The 21,063-nt window shown below is 60.5% G+C and overlaps 1 protein-coding gene and 2 long non-coding RNA genes across 7 annotated transcripts in view; 1 reads left to right on the top strand and 2 right to left on the bottom strand.

The window, feature by feature from the left end:
• The window catches only part of RHBDF2 (rhomboid 5 homolog 2), a 24,655-nt gene that overhangs the window by 1,610 nt on the left and 1,982 nt on the right, over positions 1-21,063 (top strand). For 3 of the 5 annotated variants that reach the window (XM_040640172.1, XM_040640170.1, XM_040640171.1), the window contains exons 2-18: positions 10,496-10,685; positions 13,592-13,756; positions 14,484-14,611; positions 15,126-15,321; positions 15,411-15,614; positions 16,585-16,713; positions 17,073-17,191; positions 17,329-17,523; positions 18,514-18,625; positions 18,818-18,892; positions 19,064-19,225; positions 19,574-19,683; positions 19,836-19,899; positions 20,009-20,103; positions 20,340-20,415; positions 20,563-20,663; positions 20,862-21,015. In XM_040640172.1, the coding sequence (XP_040496106.1) occupies positions 13,613-13,756; positions 14,484-14,611; positions 15,126-15,321; positions 15,411-15,614; positions 16,585-16,713; positions 17,073-17,191; positions 17,329-17,523; positions 18,514-18,625; positions 18,818-18,892; positions 19,064-19,225; positions 19,574-19,683; positions 19,836-19,899; positions 20,009-20,103; positions 20,340-20,415; positions 20,563-20,663; positions 20,862-21,015 (2,064 nt within the window). In that variant the 5' untranslated portion in view covers positions 10,496-10,685; positions 13,592-13,612. Of the gene's footprint in view, positions 1-2,957; positions 4,121-7,197; positions 7,233-10,495; positions 10,686-13,591; positions 13,757-14,483; positions 14,612-15,125; positions 15,322-15,410; positions 15,615-16,584; positions 16,714-17,072; positions 17,192-17,328; positions 17,524-18,513; positions 18,626-18,817; positions 18,893-19,063; positions 19,226-19,573; positions 19,684-19,835; positions 19,900-20,008; positions 20,104-20,339; positions 20,416-20,562; positions 20,664-20,861; positions 21,016-21,063 lie in introns of those variants that run through there. The other 2 variants (XM_040640174.1, XM_040640173.1) reach the window with 2 other exon arrangements.
• On the bottom strand, positions 2,624-6,473 carry LOC121104957. Its single transcript, XR_005837323.1, has 2 exons — positions 6,145-6,473; positions 2,624-2,960 (listed from the first exon to the last, which is right to left on the bottom strand). It is a non-coding gene; the product is annotated as an uncharacterized LOC121104957 (long non-coding RNA).
• LOC103665764 lies at positions 10,998-13,222 on the bottom strand. Its single transcript, XR_005837324.1, has 3 exons — positions 13,045-13,222; positions 12,467-12,742; positions 10,998-12,187 (listed from the first exon to the last, which is right to left on the bottom strand). It is a non-coding gene; the product is annotated as an uncharacterized LOC103665764 (long non-coding RNA).

A 21,063-nucleotide genomic window follows, 5' to 3' on the forward strand; every position in this document is an offset into this window, starting at 1 on the left:
GGGGGGGGGGGGGAAGGCCTGCCAAAGACCCCACACGTGCACTGGCTGCTGGTTCCCAAGTGGCTAGATTTAGGACCCCATGTTGGTGACATTGGCCGGTAAGAAGATGAGCCCAGCCTCTCTGTTGCGGTGCACTCTGTCGGTAGGGCGGAGGGAAGAGTGGAGAGTGACGCTTGTTTTAGAGCCGCGGTTCTCAACCAGGGCACCTGTTTTTGGTGCCAGGAGATACTTGACAATGTCTGGAGACAGTTTGGTTGTCACAGCTCAGGCGAAGGAGGGGAGTGCTGTTGTTATTGGCGTCTGGTGCGTACAGGCCAGGGATGCCGCAAAAACATCTTACAGTGCCCAGGACGGCTTCCCACCACAAAGAATGAGGCAGCCAAAAATGTCAGTGCCCGGGGTGGGTTCAAAGACCCTGGAGCCGCACCTGCTCCATCAGGTTACTTCTCATTGACTTCCCCTGCTTGCCTTAGTTTCCCCCAGGGGTTAGGGGAGGAACAAAATAAACTTAAATGAGATAAGAAGTGCGAGGGCAGTTATTCCCCTAGCAATAGGCTTCCTTTGCCATAAACCTGCCTCTTCCCTGCTCAAACCACAGTCTCTGCCAGCAGGTCTGGGTGCTGTGGGGGAGGAGCTGAGTCCCAGGGGCTGGGAACAGGGCCCTCTCACAGCTCAGGCCCGGAGTGCTTCACCCGTAAGGCAGCCTCCCATGCAGGCTGAGCCAGGGCAGCCCTGGAGCTCAAATATCCCCCTGGGTGGGGGGAAACGGGGAGCTCTGTTCTCATAGATTTTCCCAAAGCTGGATTGCTGAGACAGGCATGGACTCCTGGTGCCATGTGACCTGCTGGAATTTTCCTTCCTAAACTGACACCTAACTCTTCCAGTTACGTACACCAGGAAAATAACATCCAAGGACTAACAGGCTTCTAATTCCCTGTGGCTCCCCCAAACTGCTTCCCTCCTGGAAAAAAAAAAAAAATCCTCTGTGGCTGTGGGAACCCTGGGTTAGACAAGAGACCCCACTGTAGGCCCCGCTGCTGACAGAGCAAGGCACCCCTGCTCCTGGTGTTAGCCAAGCGCCAGGCCAGGGGGACCCCAGCAGGGACGACTCTGGTTTGCGTTGGGCTTAGGAACATTGGCCCAGTACTCGGGGGGTGGAAGTGGGGGGCTGTTCTAGAGGGGTGGGATGGAGTGAAGCAGCTGTCCGTCCCCAGGAGCCCAGGCCACCACTGCCCTCCCTTCCTGTTTCCTGACAGTGTCCATTGCCCCCATCCTGTTCACTTCTGGACCCTGGCCTCCTGGCCTGGGAACTCTGGCAAGGCAAGAAGAGCAGGTGGCAGTTCCTGGTCGGCGTTTTTGTTTTTGTTTGCTTTTAACTTTAAAGGGCTGGAGTGACACCCCATCCTTTTGTTGAACAAAAAACTGTAATAGTGGCCTCCATCTTCGGTGTGTCTCTCATGGCACAAAGCAGCACTCAAAACCAGTGTTCAGTTGTTCAGGAATTAAGCGGCAGAGCCTGATACTGAGCCTGGGCTGTGGTTCCCAGGCCCGGCCTCAGAACCTTGTGCCTGCCTGCTGCTAAGCCACCAGCCAACTCCTGTCTGGTTCGCTCTCCTGCGAGCTACAGCTGTACGTGGTGTAAGACACACACACACACACACACACACAGCCCAGGAGGGGACTCCTGTTCCTCTCGGAGGAGGAATCACTCATACCACAAATACATCACGGAGGCCACCGGGGTCTCGGTCTGGCTCTTCCTCTCTGGTGGTGTTTTTCCTGGTGGCCAGAGCTCTTCACAGCGTTTCTGTCAACTTGGGGTACTCTGTGCTAGATGAGAGAGCAGATACGAGCAGGAAGGAGTCAGGGGGTGTGTCTGTGCGTGCACGGACCTGTTTGTGTGCGGGTGACTTGAATGAGGGCACCTGGCTAGCTCAGGAGAGCATGTGACTTGATCTTGGGGTCATAAGTTTGAACCCCATTATCGGGTATAGAGATTACTTAAGTAAGATTAAAAAAAAAAAACACCTTAAACAAAAACAGGTGAAAGGAATGACCCCTTGGCGCTTCTCTTTGGTTCAGAATGCGTTTTGGCAGGAGTGGGGTGGCCTCGGCTTCCTGCCTGTCCCATGCTGCCACATCTGGGGAGATGACCTCTCCGGGCTGCCTCCTCCATGTCTACACATCTCCTCGGGTCTGAAGCACCCACTCTGGAGCAGTCTTCAGTGTTGTCCTGGCCACCCATGGGGATTTCCAGAGTGAGCTCACACATTTGCTCCCAGTTTCCTATCCAGCTGAGCCAGGCTGGGGGAGGACTGGCGGGGTCACCAGCGCCCTCTGGGAGTGCGGCTAACCTCGCGGGTGGTGGCCAGGTTGGGGAGGTGCCCGGGCGAGGCCGGCTCTCAGGACATAGGCTAGGAGGAGTTGCCCCACCTGGCCCATCCCTGGGGGAAAACAAGGGCTTTTCCCCCACAGCCCATAAAGTTTCTGTTGCTTCCCTATGGGAGTTAGATCTGAGTGTAAAGAAAGATTCATCGACTCATCTTCAGGGACGTACGAGAGCCACAGTAGTCACATTCCGTCATTGCGTAAACTTATCCAGGGACCCAGACACAAGTCATTTGTTTGTAGTTCAGAAGCTGCCAGAGGCATGTTGTGGGGGTGGGGTGCCAGGAGAGTGGTTGGAGCTAAGTGGGCAGTGCCAGTCAGGGATGCGGGCCAGGAGGGTGGGAGGACGGTAGGAGGGTGATTCCCAGCATGGGGAGCCAAGGAGTGAGGCCCGGAAGCTGGCAGCCACGGTGGCCCATGAGGTAGTGTCAGTAGAATGACGGTCACTTGTGGTCCGTGCCGCAGTCTCCTCAGCTATCCTGTGGGGTAGCAGTAGTCCGTCGGGACCGGTTGCTGAGAGGGTTCCAGGGGTAATGCATGGGAAGTCTTGGGCCCGGAGTCTGAGGTAGGAGCTGTCAGGATAATGACATCATGCCTGCTGTTAGGAGCGTGTCTGTGTGCCCTTGGCACAGGCTCATGGTGATGACAGGGGCCTTGCCTCGTGAGCTGTTGGGAGGGCTCGCTGAGAGCATGTCGAAGAATAGCAGTGCTATCATTACTCTGCAGAAGTGGCCCAGTCTGGGATGGGGACCCCTGCCGCACGGAGGCTGAGGGGACTGAGGGTGGGCTTGGCCGTGGGAGGGGAGCCTCAGGCCAGGACGTGCTGATTCCACCCAGCCAGGGCTTTTCCCTGTCTGCCTGAATGTATGTCATGAGGAGGGCTGAGGGGGTCATGGAGGCAGGGACCCTCAGCTCTGCTCCCTCTGGCCGGGCCCGTGGGGCCAGGAACCGGGTAAGCCATTCGGAGCCTTGGTTTTCTCGTCTGCTTCCCACGTGTGGCCCCAGAGCCTGTGCCAAGAGCATCGTCAGGTGGTCCACCCCCTGACAGCCAGAAGCATCTCTTCCCTCTCCAGACGGCCCTCCCCAGGTCAGGCCTCCAGGGTGGCCTTCAGAAGGCCTGGAGCAGGAGATAGGGGACCCACTGGGGGATGGGGCAGGAACAGAACTTGGAACTGAAATATGGCCTGATTCCTTGCTCTCGCCTTGTCAGCCACTGGTGATAATGAGATACGGACAGACGGCATGAGAGAATGTTTGAGAAAGCCCTACTACCTAAGTGCCAGGTGATGTCATTTCTGCCTAGGGGACTAGGAGGAGCTCACGAGGCTCCGAGGCCCACGCCTAAACTCATCCCCAGCACCTTGGTCACCAACCCAGGCCCATGTTTTGGCCACTTTGCCTCACCAGTTCCGGGGTGGCAGAAGGCACCACCCCTTCCCAACAGTGGGACGTGGGACCGGTGACTTGATATGTCTGAGCCTCAATTTCCCTACTTGTCAAATAGAGGATCTGTTACCTCCCGGGCCCTCGGCTCCGATAGACTAGGGAGCAGCGGTCAGCCGGGAATGAAAGAAGCTGCCGATTAGTGGCCGTTGATTGTGTGCCGGGCCCTGTACATTCATAACCTCATGTCATCTCTGCTTAATCGGCGGCTTTGAGGGGACATCACCCCATTTCACAGCAGAGGAAACCGAGGCTCCGAAGTGGTAACTTGCCCAAAGTCTCCCAGCAGGTAAGTGGCCAAGTGAGGGTTTGAGTCCTGTCTTTGTCCACCCCCCCCCCCCCCCCCCCCCCCCCCCTTCCCCCCCCCCCCCCCCCACAGCCCTCCTCGTTCCTCAACAAGAGAATCCATGCTGCCCCGAAGTGAGGCAGGGGGCTGCGGCGAGTAGGGATTTACAGAGCCCTACACCCCCAGATGGGCCCATGTCCAAGTGCCCTGAAGCTCAGTCGTCATTGGGGCTGGGGCCAGCCTCTCCTGGGGAAGCAGCAAGCTCCGGGGCAGGGTTCTGGGAAGTCAGGTTTATTAGCTCCTTAATGACTGTTTACAAGCTGAAAATTGTTTGCCTGGCATGCTCCCTCCCAGCTGTGGGGCCAGCCTGGGCCTCCAGAAGTGAGGGGCACCCAGAGCCCCAGCCTGAGTGGATCAAGATGAAGGACCCCAGGCAGCCCAGGGCCTGACTTCTGGCTGAGTGACCCTGGGTTGGGTGCTTACCTCTCCGTAGCTATGGTAACCCTTCGTCCCTCAGCTGCGTGCACACGCAGGGTGAGCCCTAGCTAATGGTGACAAAGCCACCCAGATTTCAGACTCCTGGGGGGCTACGTAGCATCTTCTAGCATAAACAGACTAGGGTCAGAGACGTTAAGTGGCTTGCCTAAGAGTTCACAGCATTTAGGGTTGGACCCAGACCTGTTTCCCTCAGCTGGACAGTGCTTTCACTGTCTAGAGCCAGGCCACAAGGAACTGGGTGGAAATTAGGTGGACCCCACCCTTGCAAGCCCAAGACAGAGCCCTGCTCTGTGTACTGAGTGTGGTCATGTCTGGAAACCGCCCGTCACCCCGCGGTGTCAGGAGCTTCCAGCAGGAGTGAAGTGGGCCTCCCCTGCTCCCTAACCGATGTTGTACTCCATCCTTCTCCCAAGCACCAAGCCTGTGCTAGGCCTCTGCGAGTGCCAAGGACCAGTGAAAACCCAGTTCCCAGGGCGCCCGGGCGGCTCAGTTGGGGGAGCGTGTGGCTCTTGATCTCAGGGTTGTGAGTTCCAGCCCCACACTGGGTGCAGAGATGACCAAAATAATAAATAAACTTGAAAAAAAAATGCCGGTATCTCAAGATTCTAGGAGAGGCAAGTCCTCTTGCGTGTTTGGAGCAAAGCCAGTTGGTGTCAAGCTCAGGTCGACATGGTGTCCAATGGCTCATGCTCCCTCTCCAGGAGCCTTCCCGTGCCCCGTATCAGCCCCAGAAAGGACCAGGGCCTTCTGGACCTCCAGCGCCACCTCTGACTCCTCCCCTTCACAGCGATGTTCAGGGAGCAGCAGAACTGGGACAGAACATGTCTCCTTCCCAGAGGTGGCTGGGCTGTTGGGCAGGGCCCCCCTAGGACCAGTCCCTGTGGTCCCTTCCCTCTGTTGTCCGCAAGCAGCAGTTGGCCCCCAGGCTCTGGGAGCTGCTGCTTTCCTGGGGTGTGGGAGGGCACCTGCATCCCGGCTCAGCCGCTATCCCCTTCTGTGCTTCTACAGTCAGCTTCTGGAGTCCAGAAAGTTCCAGAGGTCCCTCTGGGAGGGCACCTAGGGGGGCGGGGTCCAGCACTGTGTCCAGCTGGGGACACCTGGTGGCATTTAGTGCTGCCTGCCCCTGTAACCCAGCTCAGCCAGCTTCCTGGACCCAGGGCCCCCGCAGAGGATGGGGCATTCACATCTCTGCCCGCCCCAGGGGTGTGTGGTCCCGAGAAAGCCTGGTGGGTGGTACAAAGGGGTGTTGGGGTCTGCAGCACTCTAAGAACTTGGCACGCCCCCCCACACTCCCACATGCTCCTACCCTGGGCCTGGAGCCCAGCACCCACTTCCCGTGTCTGTGGTCGGCTGTGCCACCCAAGCCACCCTAACTGGGTCACTGGGAGTCCAACACCTGGGGTCTGATGGGGAAAAGCCAGTGGGTCATCAAGCCCCTGAACCTGCTTCCCCCTCCCCATTCTTTATCTTCTGAACTGAGTTTGAGCAAAGCCCTTCAAGGTGTTGGGGTGGAGAAATAGGGGCTCTACCTGTGGGAGGGACGCAAACCCGCAGGTGCCTTTCGTTTCCCTCTTCATCGCGGGGCTGACGCACAGCCTCCCGGCACAGCAGCGCCATTGTGTCCGTGGACTTGCATCTCTGGGGAAGTGGGTGCTCGCTGGGAGGGAAGGACAGGGACGGGGACCCACTGGCTTCTCTAACTCTGACCAGCAAGCAAGTGAGAGTTCGTAGCCTCCGAGGGGGGACGCAGTGTCCCCTTCCCTTTCTGTCTTTGCATTTTCTCGTCCTAAGTCTGTCCCCAGACCCTTGGCATCTGCTTGGCACTTCCCTGCCCTTGGCTCCGGCCCCCTGCACTTGGCAGGGCAGCGAGGTGCTGGGGTGAGTCAGGGGCCATCGGGACGCATGTGTCCGGTTGGGAGACCAGGTTAGATGACAGCCTTTACATAAGCTGCCTCTTCCGGGTCTCGAGGGGAGCTGGAGCAACTTCCCCGAGGTCAGCAGAACTCGGGGTTTTGCTGGGGGTTGCACAGTGGGCGAGGGCCAGCTTCCTCTCTGCAGCTTTCTAAAAACGCCCTGGTTCCCAGAAGGCTGTGGGGAGGGGCCAGCCAGTTTCAGTTTCTGTGTCAGGGAAGCAGGGGAGAGAGGCCACTTCCTTGCTCCTGGCTGTCACCCTGTCATCCTGTGATTCATCAGGGGACAGACAGGTTCCCAGCAGCCCCAGGCCGTCTTCCTTCCCTCCACACTGCCCACTCACCACAGCTCCAAGCCCGGGCCAGGGGGCAGTTTATTTCCTGGGTTCGGGGGACCTGTGTGCCCCCCACCCCCAACAAGGGGAGGTCCCCTTGAATTCCTGATCGAATCTAGTGGTTAGTAGTGGTCTGCCTCTTTGCTGGACGGGATGCTTGTTACCCCTTGTCCAAGGGCCCCTTCCTTCCCTTTGTCCTCAGTTCTGGCCGCACAGGCTAAGCCCTGATGTCAGTGGCCTCCTGTTTCCGTCTGGAACTGTAGCTGTTGCCCACGCCCGGCCCTGGTTCGTGAAGTCCTCTGAGCCTGGGAATCGCAGAGACCCCATCTGCCATCAGCAAGACCAGCGGAGCCTTCTGTTGGTGGCCCGCAGGTGGGGAGGGAGAGAAGGGACTGGAGCCCGCCCCCTGGGGGCAGGTGGGGAGGGGACAGCGGGGGGGGGGCAGCAGGCTTGAAGGGAGGGGACGCTTCCCCAGCACCCTGCCTGAGTGCACCCTGGTAGAGCTGTGTCGGGGGACCTCTCTGGCCGAGGCCTTGTTTACTGCCGCTGTGTTTAGCTGGCAGTGCCCAGCCCCAGCCTTTGGGGGGAAACCAGATCCTGAGTCTGCGTTTCTGTCATATGTGCCTGATCCTGGCTGCTCTTAGCCGGGTTACACCGCTGGTCCCCGGGGAGGGGGGTTGTACAGACGTGTCAACCCATGGGTACCTCAGGATGATTTGAACTCTGCACTTTTTCTTTGAGTCTTCCCCACCCGCACCCCATGATGGACCCCACCCTAAGTCCCCTCCCTCTACCAGGCCCAGCTGCTCTGGGCTGGGGCCGAAAGCCTTTCTCTGGGGAAGGCCCCACTGAGGCCAGGATCCAGCTTGGGCAGGTGGCATTGGCCTTGCTGGGTGGGGCAGGCTTTCAGTCCTTCCACACAAGGCCCCCCTCCCCAGCCCACAGTCTGGGTGCTGCGGTAGCCCTGGGGTCGTAGAGCAGCGGATGTGACTGTGGGCCAGGAGGAAGCCTTGTCCCAGGATGTCACAATTTCCTCTACAATAAGCAAGCATTTCTGGGGCGTGGGAGATATGTGTTGGGTGGGGTGCTCCCAAAGGTCCAGCACTTTTTTCCGTCTGGGTTCCTCCATGCCCTAGACTTGGGTTCTGTACACCCCCCCCCGCCATACTGCCAACCCTACCCTCTGCCCCCTACCACCCCCAAGGAAGGAACTGGGCTTCTGGTATACCTGCCTACCATTTCTGCACAAGTTGGGGGCAGTCTCAGGAGCAGGCTCTCCCCTCTTTGGTGGAGAGGGGCTGTGGGAAAGTGGTGTTTTATACTAAACTGTGGGCTTCCTGGGTCTCTAAGCTGGGCTATCACTTTGTCCAACTCCCTTGCTTAACAGAGAAGGAAACCGAGGCCAGGGGGTAAAGCTGGCTACAGGCCAGAACTCGGCATTGCCCAGGAAGGTGGTGAAAATAGATCTGTTAGATACCATGCTCCTCCCCAGGAAGGTGTGTCCCCAGCCCTGCCTTTGCTCTCCGGGGCCCAGCCACTTCTCCCTGTGGCCCCCAGAAGTGCCCTGGGGCCAGTCCAGTCTCCCCAGTGTCAGGATGTTGGCACAGATGCCAGCAACACAGCAGGGCCCAGGCCGGGGAGTCCAGGCTGTGAGTGGGGAGAGGGGAACAGGAGGTCCGGGGGGGCTCATCCTGGGACTGCATCTGCTGTCCTTGGCCCACAGTGGTCACGGAGCCACAGCAGGGTGGAGGGCACTTCATGGAGCCTTCCAGAATAGGCCACTCACTTCGTGGGCTGAGTGTAGGACTGGGGGGGATAGTTTTTGTCCAGGGTCCGTGTGGACTGACAGTCTGCAACCATGCTTATGCCCCCCCCCCCCGCCTCCCATCCCGTTAGCCATTAGTGGGAGCTAACCTCCAGATTTGGTGCTACTCTGCTAGGGATACCTGCACACAGGCAGGTGAGAAAGCAGTTGATTCTGTCTGGTGGTGACAGGGCAGTCTTCCTGGAGGAGGTGACATTTCACCTGCCATTGCCCAGGTGGATGAGGTGGAGCCCAGCGTGCCAGTGCAGGGCCTCAGATGAGGAAGTATGGGCTGGGGACCTGCAGGGCATGTGTGTCTGCGGGGGGTGGAGACAGGTTCTGAAGGGCACTGGGTGCTTACTCTGGGAGAGAGTGATCAGCACTGAGCTCCAGGAGGAGCCTATGTGCTCGGTGACCTCACCCAGCCTCAGACTCGGCAGCTCTCCCCTCCCAGCCTTCCTCCACCGCCTGCCTCCTTCCCTCCTCAGTGCAGGACAGTGCCTGCCTGGTGCCCTCTCACTGCACCCTGGTCCCAAAGGAGACCAGACTGGAGAACTTTCCATCCAGGGGCCCAGGGGAGGCTGTTGCCTTGGAGCTGCCCCCAGAGCAGAGGCAGAGTGGCATCTGAGGAGCCAGCCGGCCCAGCACTGAGGCCCATCTGCCCGTGATCTCTGAGGGGCCTTGTTACCCGCTGCCGGCCTGCGCTGAGCTGTGGGGTCAGGACTCCCAGCACTTGGGGTAGAAGGAAGGCTGCCCGAGTCTGTCGGGCAAACCCTCAAGCAGAAAGCTCGGGCCCCCAGCTCTGCCTCACATCCCTCTCGGGCGCCCCCCCACACCCGAAGTTCCTCTCTCCCGTGGCTGGAAGTCTTTGCCGTACAGACCTGCCCCCAGCCTCCGGTTTGCCCCGCGACAGCCCCTTGGACCCTTTGGGTAACCCTAGGCCTCTGAGAAACAGAGGTTGCCAAGTGCTGTTGAGTAAAACTAAGTTTCCCTCCGGACTGGGCTGTCCTGTGTCACCCTGATAGAGGGCTGTCCGGCCCCCAGCGTGCCCTAGCTTCGGTGGCAGGGGGCGGGGGTGGCTTCCATCTCCTGAAGAGACCCAGCTGTTCCCCTTCCTGGCTGTGTGAGCGTTGGCAGGTTACTTAATCCCTCTGAACCTCCCTCCATTCCCATCCATAAAATGGGAGCGATGGCAGATGTCTACTTTGAAGGGGGTTTTGGGGACAAAGTGGGATGACGCGCGTGGAGGCGTGGCCTGTCCTGCGCCAGCAGCCTTCGGGGTTCTGCTCAAGGAGGACCTCCTAACGGGGAGTGCCACCGAGTTACTCGGTCTCACATGCTGAGCTTTATGTTGTGTGCATCTGACTGCAATAAATCGTTTAAAGAGCCAGTACAACAAAGAAACACTTCTAAGTCATTTGAACGTGGCCTTAAATATCTGCCTTTCTCTATTCGAAAGGAAACCTTAATCAGAAGACAGCCAACACTTTGTTTTTAAGTTAAATGTTTCTCATGAAGTTATGTTGAAACAGGAAAAAAAAAAAAGTAGAGACCGTCCTGATTTGGGGTTCCCAGCCCAGAGTGGGGGTCTGCAGGTGATTTTTTTAGGTAAATGCTCTGAGGCTAGAGCCCCTGGCTGCCTGGCAGTGTGAGTGCCCAGCCCATCACAAGGGGTCCTTATTCCAGGTGGGGAAAACAGATCTCTTCATCCCTCACCCAGGAGGCCAGTGGAATCATCCCCATTTTACAGACGCAGAGACTGAGGTCAGGAAGATTGAAAGGTGCGTTGTTCCCAGCACGGCTGCTTGAGCCTGCCCTTCCTTCCCTATAGGCTGTGTGCACCAAGGGAGCGGCCCTGTTTGGCCTGGAAGCCTCTATCTTGGCATCTGTCCACCTCTGCACGGAGCTGAAGCTTGACCGACCCCGGAGCATCTGCACGGAGTGAGGGAAGGACTAGAACATGCTCTGAAGATCTCTGCAACAAGACCCAGGAAGCAGTGAGCTCAGTCCGAACTCTGAAGGTAGGAATCTGGGTAGCCCAGCGGGCTGGACCCAAGGCACCAGCCACTTTGCTTGCTTGGTTTTTTTTTCCAGCAATACATACCGATATTACCTGTGGGCCAGTACTCTGCTGGAGGTGAAGTTGCAACCGTGAATAAGGCAGGGAGAGGCAGGTGACCCGGGTAAAGCGATGGAGAGACTTGAAGCGGGGGCGGGGCGGGGGGGAGGGTGGCTGCTCCGGCAGTCAGGGAGGGCTCCCTGGAGGAGGTGGCACGCAAGCTGGAACCAGCATGATAGGAAGATGCTACCTGCTGCACTGTGTGATGATCTGATAAGGAGATGGAGGGACAAACACAGGCAGAGGCCTAATGTTTATGGAGCATCTGCCTGAGACTTTTTTGACAGCTTCGTTGAGCTCTAATTCATATTTAATCCATTTAATCCACATAAACTACATCCATTTAAAGCGTACAATTCAGTGGTTTTTAGTATATTCATAGGTCTGTGCAACCGTCACCACGGGCAGCTTCAGAACGTTTCCATCACTTCAGAGTGAGACCCACCCTTTAGCTGCTGTCTCCCCCCCACCCCCGCCCCAGCCAGAAGCAACAACTCATCTTTCTGTTGTGGGCTTTCTAGAGTGTGTGGTCTTTTGTGTCTGGCTTCTTTCGCTTCACAGAACATCCTTAAGGTTCAGCCGTGCTGGACCCCGTGTCAGTGTTGCATTCCTGTTTGTGGCTGACTCAGTCCCAGTGTGTGCACGGAACATCTTTGGTGTAGCCGTTGGCCTATCGTTGGGCCTCTGGGTTGTTTCCACCTCTTGTTTCTGATGAACATGCTGCTGTGAACATTCCAGAACAAGTTTCCGTGTGCACACACTGCCCGAGCGTCTCATTTGACGCTCAGGGCACCTCTCTTGGGGGAGGTCTTTCCCCCGTTACCAGGCGAGGATGTGGGTGACTCGTGGTCAAGTGCAGGTCAAGGCCAGACCACCCAGCTGCCGCGTGTGCTTTTGACCACAGCCCCTCGGTGCCTCCTAGCAGAGCTTAGCAGGTGCCAGACAGGGAGGGCCCAGAGTGGCCAGGTCAGGGGCGAGGAGGACACAAAGCCACTCGGGGCCCAGAGGCCCCAGTGAGAAGCGTGGACTTGAAGTGAGAACGGGAAATCCTGGGACAGTGTTGAGTGGAGAATATCGTGGTGTGATTGGTGCTTTTAAAAGGTGATGTCTGTTGCTGCGTGGCAGGTGGTCACGAGGGTGGGGGCTTGAGGGGGAGCAGGTGGAGTGGTCGGGAGGCCGCTAGGATCCCTCAGGTGAGAGAAGAGGGTGGCTCTGGGGGGCCGGGTAAAGATGGAGGGGACGACAGACGGACCCGGGTCACGTGGGGCTGCTGTGTCACCCTTCCAGCACACGGTGGTCCCACGCGCCCTTACCTGGAGGGCTCCCATGTGACTCTCCCCGGGTCTGCACACACCCGGGGTCAGCACTGTGTTGGCAGATGGATGTGGAGTCCCTGGTCTTATGCTAGGGGAAGAGAAACCAGACCTGCTACAGCAGCTTTGGGAAGTGGGGAGAGGAAATAGCTAAGGATTTGGGCCAGAAAAAGAGCAGAGTGAGCAAGGAAGGGAGAATAGGACAGGCAGAGTGTTGATTCTGGTGGAATCAGAGGGGAAGCGTTGTGGGGGGCACAAGCAAGTGTGGACAAGCCCCAGATTTGGGGGGGGGGCGGGGAGGGTCGTAAATTGCCACCTGGTCTTGGCAGGGCCATTTCACAGGATCCACTGAAATGCAAGATGTACTTACACTTCAACCCAGCAGTTCCGCTTCTAGAAGTTTGTCTTGGGATAGCTCTGGGACACGCACACGGTCTAGGCAAGGTGTTGGTTAACACTGGACAGGAGTCCCAAATGCCGAAAACACCTTAAACAGCCATCAGTCTGGGATTAATTAAATCCTGGTGCATTCCATTCCATGAAAGCTTTGCAGTCGTCAAGAAACATAAGGTCGGGGCGCCTGGATGGCTCAGTCGGTGGGGCATCCGGCTCTTGATCTCCACCCCACGTTTTGCTCCAGAGCCTACTAAAAAAAAGAAAAAGGGTAAGGCAGGTCTGTCCGTATGCACTGATGTGCGCCCTACGCTAGAAAAGGTACGGTGTGAGCGTGTGAAATTTTAGGTACGTGTATCCTTTTCCGGGTGCAAAGAGGCTCTTTCCTGGGAGACGGGCTGACAGGCAGACTAGGAGTTCACTTTCGGCTTTGTAATCACCTGAGCCTTTTTGTGTTTTGTTTTTGCAATGAGCGTAGACCCCTTTTATCATTGGGATTAACTTTTTGCCTCCATGGAAAGAAAATAGTACCAAACAGCTGGCAGTTTCAGTTACCTTTGAAAAAGGAACCAGGCGCCCAGGGGACAGGAGCCAGCATGGTGGCTTTCCCATCTATCTGGTAATGAGGCCGAGCCGCCACTTCCTCGTGAGAAACCCAGGGATGACTGCTCAGAGACCACCTGCTCTCTGCACAGCTGTGGACCTCTCGTTTTGGGCTAGGGCACCGGCTTACCCTGGAGCCTTCTTGCCCTCCCCCAAGCCCTGCCCCAAGGTCAGAGAAGCTGCCAAGTTCACTGCAGCTCTGTCCTTTGCCCTCCGGCTCCTTCCTGGGTGTGGTCCTTGCCGGAAGCCGAGAGACCACCAATGGTAGCAGGTGGACAGGTGGGGATTCCCTAGGCCCCCGAGGGCCTGGAATGCAAACAAAGGACAGAAATAGACCTGCTTGCCTAACCCCACCCAGTTCAGGTTGAGTCTCTGCCACACGGTTTGGACCCCCGAGTTAGGCCGGACCGAATCTCTGCAGGTTGTTCTCAGCCCGGGCCCCCGGGTGCTGTCTCGCCACCAGTCTACACACTCGTGCCCCTCTCCGTTTCCATTCCAGCCGCCCTGCCCCCGGCCCACCATGGCGTCCGCTGACAAGAATGGCGAGAGCGTCTCCTCTGTGTCCAGCAGCCGCCTGCAGAGCCGGAAGCCGCCCAACCTGTCCATCACCATCCCGCCCCCCGAGACCCCAGCCCCTGGCGAGCAGACCAGCATGCTGCCCCAGGTAAGCGGGCAGCCTGGAGGCTCGCTGCCCAGCCACAGGCGACAGCTGTGCCCACACAACACTGAGCGGAGGAGGCCCCTTCTGCCTGAGACCCCGCTGCCTGTGTCACCCCTGACTTAGGCCTGCGCCCCCTCCTCCCTGGCCGCAGACGTCACAGGGAGCGGGCTCTGAGCGCAGGAGCTGCGTCTCCTGGTGGTCGGTGGCCGGGGAGACGGGAAGCACAGTTCTCGAGAAAGGCTCCCAGTTCCACCAGGATCGGCTGTTTCTATTACCTGCCTGGGGCCCCCGAGGGGCTGTCAGACTTGGGGGAAGGGACCCCGCGTGCTGGGCAGCAGCAGCCTGACCCCACAGCGCCTGGCTGCCATGGAGAATGGAAATGAAGACAGGCTAGAGCAATGCTCCATAAAGGGCTTATTGAGAGCAGCCTTGAAACAGTGTCCCGGGGCATAAAGGGGTGCTGTGTCGGCGCCACCCACTCACCCCGGGGGCTGGTTTGCATATGGGGAGCCCGGGGCGAGTGCTGTGGACGGAGTTAGGAAATCACGCTAGGGCTCGTTGAAGACCGTAAAGACTGGGTGACTTTACAGTCGGAAGAAAAGCAGCTCAGGCGTGTAAATAAGGGGTGAGGTGTGTTCTCGGGGTTCTGGCAGAGGGAGCCAAAGAAGAGTGAGCCCAGGATCTGGGCTCCACCCAGTCCCAGCCTGTCCCCCCGCCCTGCCTCCCACAGAGGCCCAGGAACCCAGCCTACGTGAAGAGCGTCAGCCTCCAGGAGCCACGGGGACGATGGCAGGAGGGCAGCTCCGAGAAGCGCCCTGGCTTCCGCCGCCAGGCCTCCCTATCCCAGAGCATCCGCAAGTGAGCACCCTTCCCCCGCCCCCCGCTCCTGCCCCCAGTGGCCCTGGGGACCTTCCCTGGGCCTGGCCCCCCGTGTCCCCTTCCTCGAGTAGGCAGGCCTTCGTGAGCAGCCCTCCCTGCAGGGCTGGAACGTGCGTGTTACGGGGGAAACAGAGGCCCAAGGGGGATGTGTGCCTTGTAGAAAGTCACAGTGTGGAGGCTGGGGGTTCAAGGAGCAGGGGCTGGGGGGAGGCACTGGCCCTCGGCTGGCTCCCAGAAGCCTGCCCAGCCCAGCTTCAGCCCTGGACTCTGTTCCACCCCTCTCGTCTGGTCACTGGGTCCCAACCCAGGGGCAAGAGTGGGAGCCGATCTGCCCCTTCCACTGCATGCACACGTGCCCTGTCCCCTCCCGCCCCCTCCCGCGTCCCCTGCCCTGCGCACATCCCCCGGCACCCCGCACGAGCGCATGCCCTGTCCCATCGTGGCTGTCGTGGGCCCCGTGCTCGCGGCCATGGCTGTGTGCGTGCTCCCGCAGGGGCACGGCCCAGTGGTTCGGGGTCAGCGGCGACTGGGAGGCGAAGCGGCAGCACTGGCAGCTGCGGAGCTTGCACCACTGCAGCGTGCGCTACGGCCGCCTCAAGGCCTCGTGCCAGCGCGACCTGGAGCTCCCCAGCCAGGAGGCGCCTTCCTTCCAGGGCACCGAGTCTCCGAAACCCTGCAAGATGCCCAAGGTGGGCTCCGCTGGGGGGCCGGGAGGGCCGGTGACTGAGCCCCGGGCCGACGGCTCTGCTCCCTCACTCCCTCCCTCCTTTCCTTCCAGATCGTGGATCCCCTGGCCCGAGGACGGGCGTTCCGCCACCCGGATGAGGTGGACAGGCCCCATGCGCCACACCCACCGCTGACGCCGGGGGTCCTGTCCCTCACCTCCTTCACCAGTGTCCGCTCTGGCTATTCCCACCTGCCCCGCCGCAAGAGGATGTCTGTGGCCCACATGAGCTTTCAGGCCGCTGCCGCCCTCCTCAAGGTCGAGATGCCTCCCCGCCTCTGCCCAGCCCCCACCGTCCGACCCTCCCTCTCCCCACAGCATCCCCCCGAGGGCTCACCCGGGTACGTCCTTCTGTGCCGAGGGTGGTGGATGCACCGGGTTACCTGGCAGAGAGAGGGGCCCTGCAGCCCAGGAGCCTGGCCCATGGCCTTCCAGCCCCAGTGTTCCGTCGTTTGGGAAGCCGGTGTCTGCACCGACACGAGCTGGGAAAGCAGGAAGTGACACGTGCAGGCAGCACCCTGCACCCAAGTTCACTCAGCCCCTATGATGTGCTGGGCATGCGTTCTGCAGCGTGAAGTGAGCCAGTGTCACTGCCCTGGAAGGGCTCCCAGCCCTGGGGGCACAGATGTCACTACTCGGTGTGATGAGCGCTGGGGCCTACGTGGGAAAGGGGCTGATGTCAGAACAGGTGCTTGGGCTGAGCCCAGGAAAATAAGGAAAAGTTCCCCCCGGGAAGGAAGGAAAGGAATAGTATTCTCAGCAGAGGGAAGGGCCCGCGCAAAGGCCTGGAGGTAGAGGGGGCCTGGCACGTTTGGGGAGCAGCACGTGGTTTGATGTGGTTTTAGTGAGGGGTGCTTATAGGAGGAGTGGCCAGAGATTGGGGTCAGAGAGGCGGACGGGGGCCTGCTGTGCTGTGCCAGGAAGCTGGAGCTGGGGGAAATGGCCCAAATTTGGGGTGTAAGCGTACAGAAGGAGTGGTGGGGAGCTAGCTGCCCTAGCCAGAGGGCAGGAGGTCAGCCAGGTGAGGATAACCGAAAATCTTGGAGGAGCCATGGGTTCGGGGTTATGGAAGCTTCGTGGCCTTTTCCCGCAGACACTCCATGCTCTGGGCAGGGTCCCGTCTCCCAAGGTGCTGCCCGGGGAGGAGGGGTTTGACAATTCCTTTGGAAGGGGCGGGGGTAGTGGCGCCTGACCTGGGCCTGATGCCCGGGCCTCTGCCCTGTCACAGGGGCGCTCAGTGCTGGACGCCGCGGGACAGCAGTGCCGGGCGGTCAAACGCAGCTTTGCCTACCCCAGCTTCGTGGAGGAGGATGTGGTCGATGGGGCAGACACATTTGACTCCTCATTTTTTAGTAAGGCAAGCATGGGGTGTGGGCCTCAGGGACAGGGTGCGGGGTGGCCTGGGAGTTAGGAGAGGTGACCTGACCTTGATCGTACTCTGCCAGGAGCCCCTGAGAGATCCAAAGGCCCCTTGGTGGGATGGGATGTGCCACCTCGTGGAACTCCTGGGCCCCTGTCTCCCTGTCGAGGACCTGGCAGGGCAGGGTTCCGGCCGGGAGAGCCACCGTGTGGCTGACAGGCACGTGCCTTCCACTTCCCTCCCAAAGATCCTGTCTGGCTTTGTTCTGTCCTTGAGTGGAGGTACTGGGAGCAGTATTTGGGACAGTGACTCCTCACACTTTCTTTTCCTGTGACCCCCGCTCCACCCCACCCCAGGAAGAAATGAGCTCCATGCCCGATGATGTGTTTGAGTCTCCCCCCCTCTCGGCCAGCTACTTCCGGGGGATCCCACGCTCGGCCTCCCCGGTCTCCCCCGATGGGGTGCAGACCCCTCTGTGAGTCCTGGGCATCCTTCCCCCGGGGGCAGGGCGGCGGCCCAGCAGGGAAGGGCTCTGGGACTGCCAAGTCCCTCCTGAGCCCCCTTCTGGGATGCGTGGGGAGGGGCCGCAGGCTGAGAGCCATCCCCCACCAGGAAGGAGTCCAGCCGAGCCCCAGCCCCAGGGGCCAGGCGCGGCAAGCGCATCGCCTCCAAGGTGAGGCACTTCGCCTTCGACCGGAAGAGGCGGCACTACGGCCTGGGCGTCGTGGGCCACTGGCTGAACCGCAGCTACCGTAGAAGCATCAGCAGCGCCGTGCAGCGGCAGCTGGAGAGCTTCGACAGCCACCGGTGAGCGTCCGCGCTGGGGCTCCCCGCTCCGACGGTGGGCTGGGACGGTGGGCTGGGACGGCCGGCTGGGCCGAGAAGCCCTCCAGAGGGCCTGGGGACTTCCTGACCCCCCAGGACCCTGTCCTGCAGCACCCCCTAATGCAGCAGGTGTTTAGGGAGTGGCTCCTGTGGGAGAGGGGAGAGGGGAGGGGGGACGAGTCCTCAGGGTGGCCCTACGAGCGTGCGTGTCACCCGGGAAGGATTCCGGGAAGGATCCCCGGGCGCTTGCTGCCTCTTCACCCTCCACGCTCTCTTGGCCTGTGTCCTTAGCCCGGCTCCCAACAGCGGTCAACAAGCGTTCATTGTGCGCCAGCACACAGGCCCTGGCACAGCTCCAACGGGAGGGACAGGGAGGGCAGGGTGGGCCAGAGGGACAGTTAGAAGCTCTGAGTGAGGGGACCGTGGGGGGGAACCAGAGGATTGGGGAGGGGCAGTTCTCACAGTGTGTCACGAGCAGTGACCCGATCGACCTCAAACCCAAGATCAAAAAATGCATAACAAGTGTCGCAAGTGTCCCCGGGGACAGAGTGAGTGGACGGCTGGCCGGGAGGGCTGCGGCCAGCATAAGCAGGAGTTAGCCGGCAGAGAGAGGTGTGAAGAGCATCTCTGGCAAAGGAAATGCCGTGTGCGAAGGCCCCGGGGCTGCAGGGATCGTGGTTTGTTCCAGGAGCTGTAAGAGGAGAAGGGGGGGGCACAGTAAGTCCCCCCTCCAGCCAGCAGCAGGGGGTGATGTCAGACTTTATTCCAAGGGGAGCAGGAAGCCATCTAAGGGTTTAAGCTGGGAGAAAGACATGTGGGGGTGCGTTCTCACAGTCACTGTGGTGAAGGGTGATTTGGAGGGGAATAGAAGGGGTGGGGAGAGAGCAAGCGAGAGCTGATGGGGGCTGGGCTCAGCGGGCTGAGGGCTGGGATGTGGGCTCGGCTCTGCTGACCCGGGGCCTCTGTCCCCAGGCCCTACTTCACCTACTGGCTGACCTTCGTCCACGTCATCATCACGCTGCTGGTGATTTGCACGTACGGCATTGCACCTGTAGGCTTTGCCCAGCACATCACCACTCAGCTGGTGAGTCAGGCTAAGGAAGGGGTGCTCCCTTCTAGGGGTCCCAGCCTCTCCTGAGAGGCGTCAGTGCCATCAGCCACGGAATCCCTCCCGTGGCCACAGCCTGGCCCATGCAAGAGGGTGCTCTGGGCTCACCATAGCTCTGCCTCTCAGCCCCACCCTGGGGGCCCTACCCTGGGACGGAGAATGCACCAGGTGCTCAGGAACAAAGGTGTGTATGAAAGCGTGAAGTACATCCAGCAGGAGAACTTCTGGATCGGCCCCAGCTCGGTGAGGGGCCCAGGGGGATGGGGCGGCATCTCATCAGGGAACGCTGGGGCCCTGTCGCCCCCCACTGGGGAGGGGTCAGCTGGCCTAGGAGCCCCCCTTATCAGGGACCTTCAGGGGAAATTCAACAGAGTGGCCGGCTCTGGGCCCAGGCTCACTCTTCCCCTCCCCCAGATTGATTTGATCCACCTGGGAGCCAAGTTCTCCCCCTGCATCCGGAGGGACCAGCAGATCGAGCAGCTGGTGCTTCGGGAGCGAGACCTGGAGCGGGACTCGGGCTGCTGTGTCCAGAATGACCACTCGGGCTGCATCCAGACCCAGCGGAAGGACTGCTCGGTGGGGCCAGGCCCTCCAACCCCTGCCAGCCCCACTCTGGTCCTGTGCACCGTCTTTACTTGCCCCAGCATAGGGGAGGGGCCCTCGAGGACAGTGACCACATCCCCTCCCTCCTTCCTGGCCCCACATACCCCTGTACGTGGCCCTGCACAGAGAGTGCTGACCTCCCCAGCCCGGAGACGGGAAGGAAGTGACGTTCCCAAGAGGAACTGAGCAGGGGGGTGGAGGTCTGGGAGATGGGCCTGAGCCCTGGGGACCAGGGGAAGAGCCCCTGACTAGAGGGTCCCTTGCCCACTGTAATGGGGATGGCATTATGCGAGCCGCAGCCAACCCTCCTCTGTCCTCCAGGAGACTTTGGCCACTTTTGTCAAGTGGCAGGATGATACGGGGCCCCCCATGGACAAGTCTGATCTGGGCCAGAAGCGGACGTCAGGGGCAGTGTGTCACCAAGACCCCAGGTACAGTCTCAGGGTGGCCCCCAGCTGGGCTGTGAGAAGCTGGGGTTGAGCATCCTGTCTGGGCCTCCCCCCGGGCATGTTAGGGGGTGGGTGTGGTGGGCTGGGGGTGGGCCATAGCTCCTCATTGTGCCCCCTCTGATCTCTGCCTCCAGAACCTGTGAGGAGCCGGCCTCGAGCGGTGCCCACATCTGGCCCGATGACATCACCAAGTGGCCAGTGAGTGTCCGGGGTGGAGAATGGTCTAGGAAGGGCAGGGAGAATGGTCTAGGAAGGGGTGCCTGCTGCCGCTCGGGCCCAACCCGGTGTGGGCGTCCCCCCCCTGCAGATCTGCACCGAGCAGGCCAAGAGTAACCGCACCGGCTTCCTGCACATGGACTGCCAGATCAAGGGCCGCCCCTGCTGCATCGGCACCAAGGGCAGGTAAGCCAGCCCCGGCGCTCTGCCTGAGCTCCCCGCCAGAGCTGCCCGTGCTGCTGTTGCCACCTGCCACCCGGGCTAGTGTCCTCCCTCCCCCGCGCTGGGGTCGCCCATGGTGTGAGCAGGAGGAAGGGGAGCCTGCCCCGGAGCTGGGGTCCCCGCAGAGGGGCACCCCTTCCTGCCAGCGGGCAGGGGTCCTCGGGGCTGTGACGTATCCCTTTGCCTCCCTGTCCCCCTAGCTGTGAGATCACCACCCGGGAATACTGTGAATTCATGCACGGCTATTTCCATGAAGAGGCAACACTCTGCTCCCAGGTGAGGCAGGGCCCCCGGTGAGTGCGGCACCGTGCTGGAGCTGGCCTCGTGCCTCCCCTCCTGCAGGTGTCTGGCTCTGCCCCCCAGCCCACGCCCACGTCGGGCCGGCGGGGTCGCAGGCACCGACTGCCACATGCTTGCCCTCAGGTGCACTGCCTGGACAAGGTGTGTGGGCTGCTGCCCTTCCTCAACCCCGAGGTCCCGGATCAGTTCTACAGGCTCTGGCTGTCTCTGTTCCTCCACGCTGGGTAAAAGGCTCCTCGCTGCCCGCCCCTCCCACCCCCCACCCCTGTGCGGTCCGCCCCCCTGCCCCCGGGCCCAAGGAGGAAGACTCCCGGGCCAGGGCACAGCCGGTTCGGCCTGCCAGACCCCACGGCTCCTGAAGGCCTGGCTGGCAGCCGGGGGCAGGTATGGGACGGCTGACGCCTGCTGTGCCCCCTCCCCAGCGTGGTGCACTGCTTGGTGTCTGTGGTCTTCCAAATGACCATCCTGCGGGACCTGGAGAAGCTGGCCGGCTGGCACCGCATCGCCATCATCTTTGTCCTCAGCGGCATCACCGGCAACCTCGCCAGCGCCATCTTCCTCCCATACCGGGCGGAGGTAGGGACTCGGGGGACGGGCAGGGAGGGCCTGCTGCTCCCGCGCTCC

This window comes from Ursus maritimus, unplaced genomic scaffold (genome assembly GCF_017311325.1).
Source record: "Ursus maritimus isolate PB19 unplaced genomic scaffold, ASM1731132v1 scaffold_24, whole genome shotgun sequence".
NCBI lineage: Eukaryota > Metazoa > Chordata > Mammalia > Carnivora > Ursidae > Ursus > Ursus maritimus.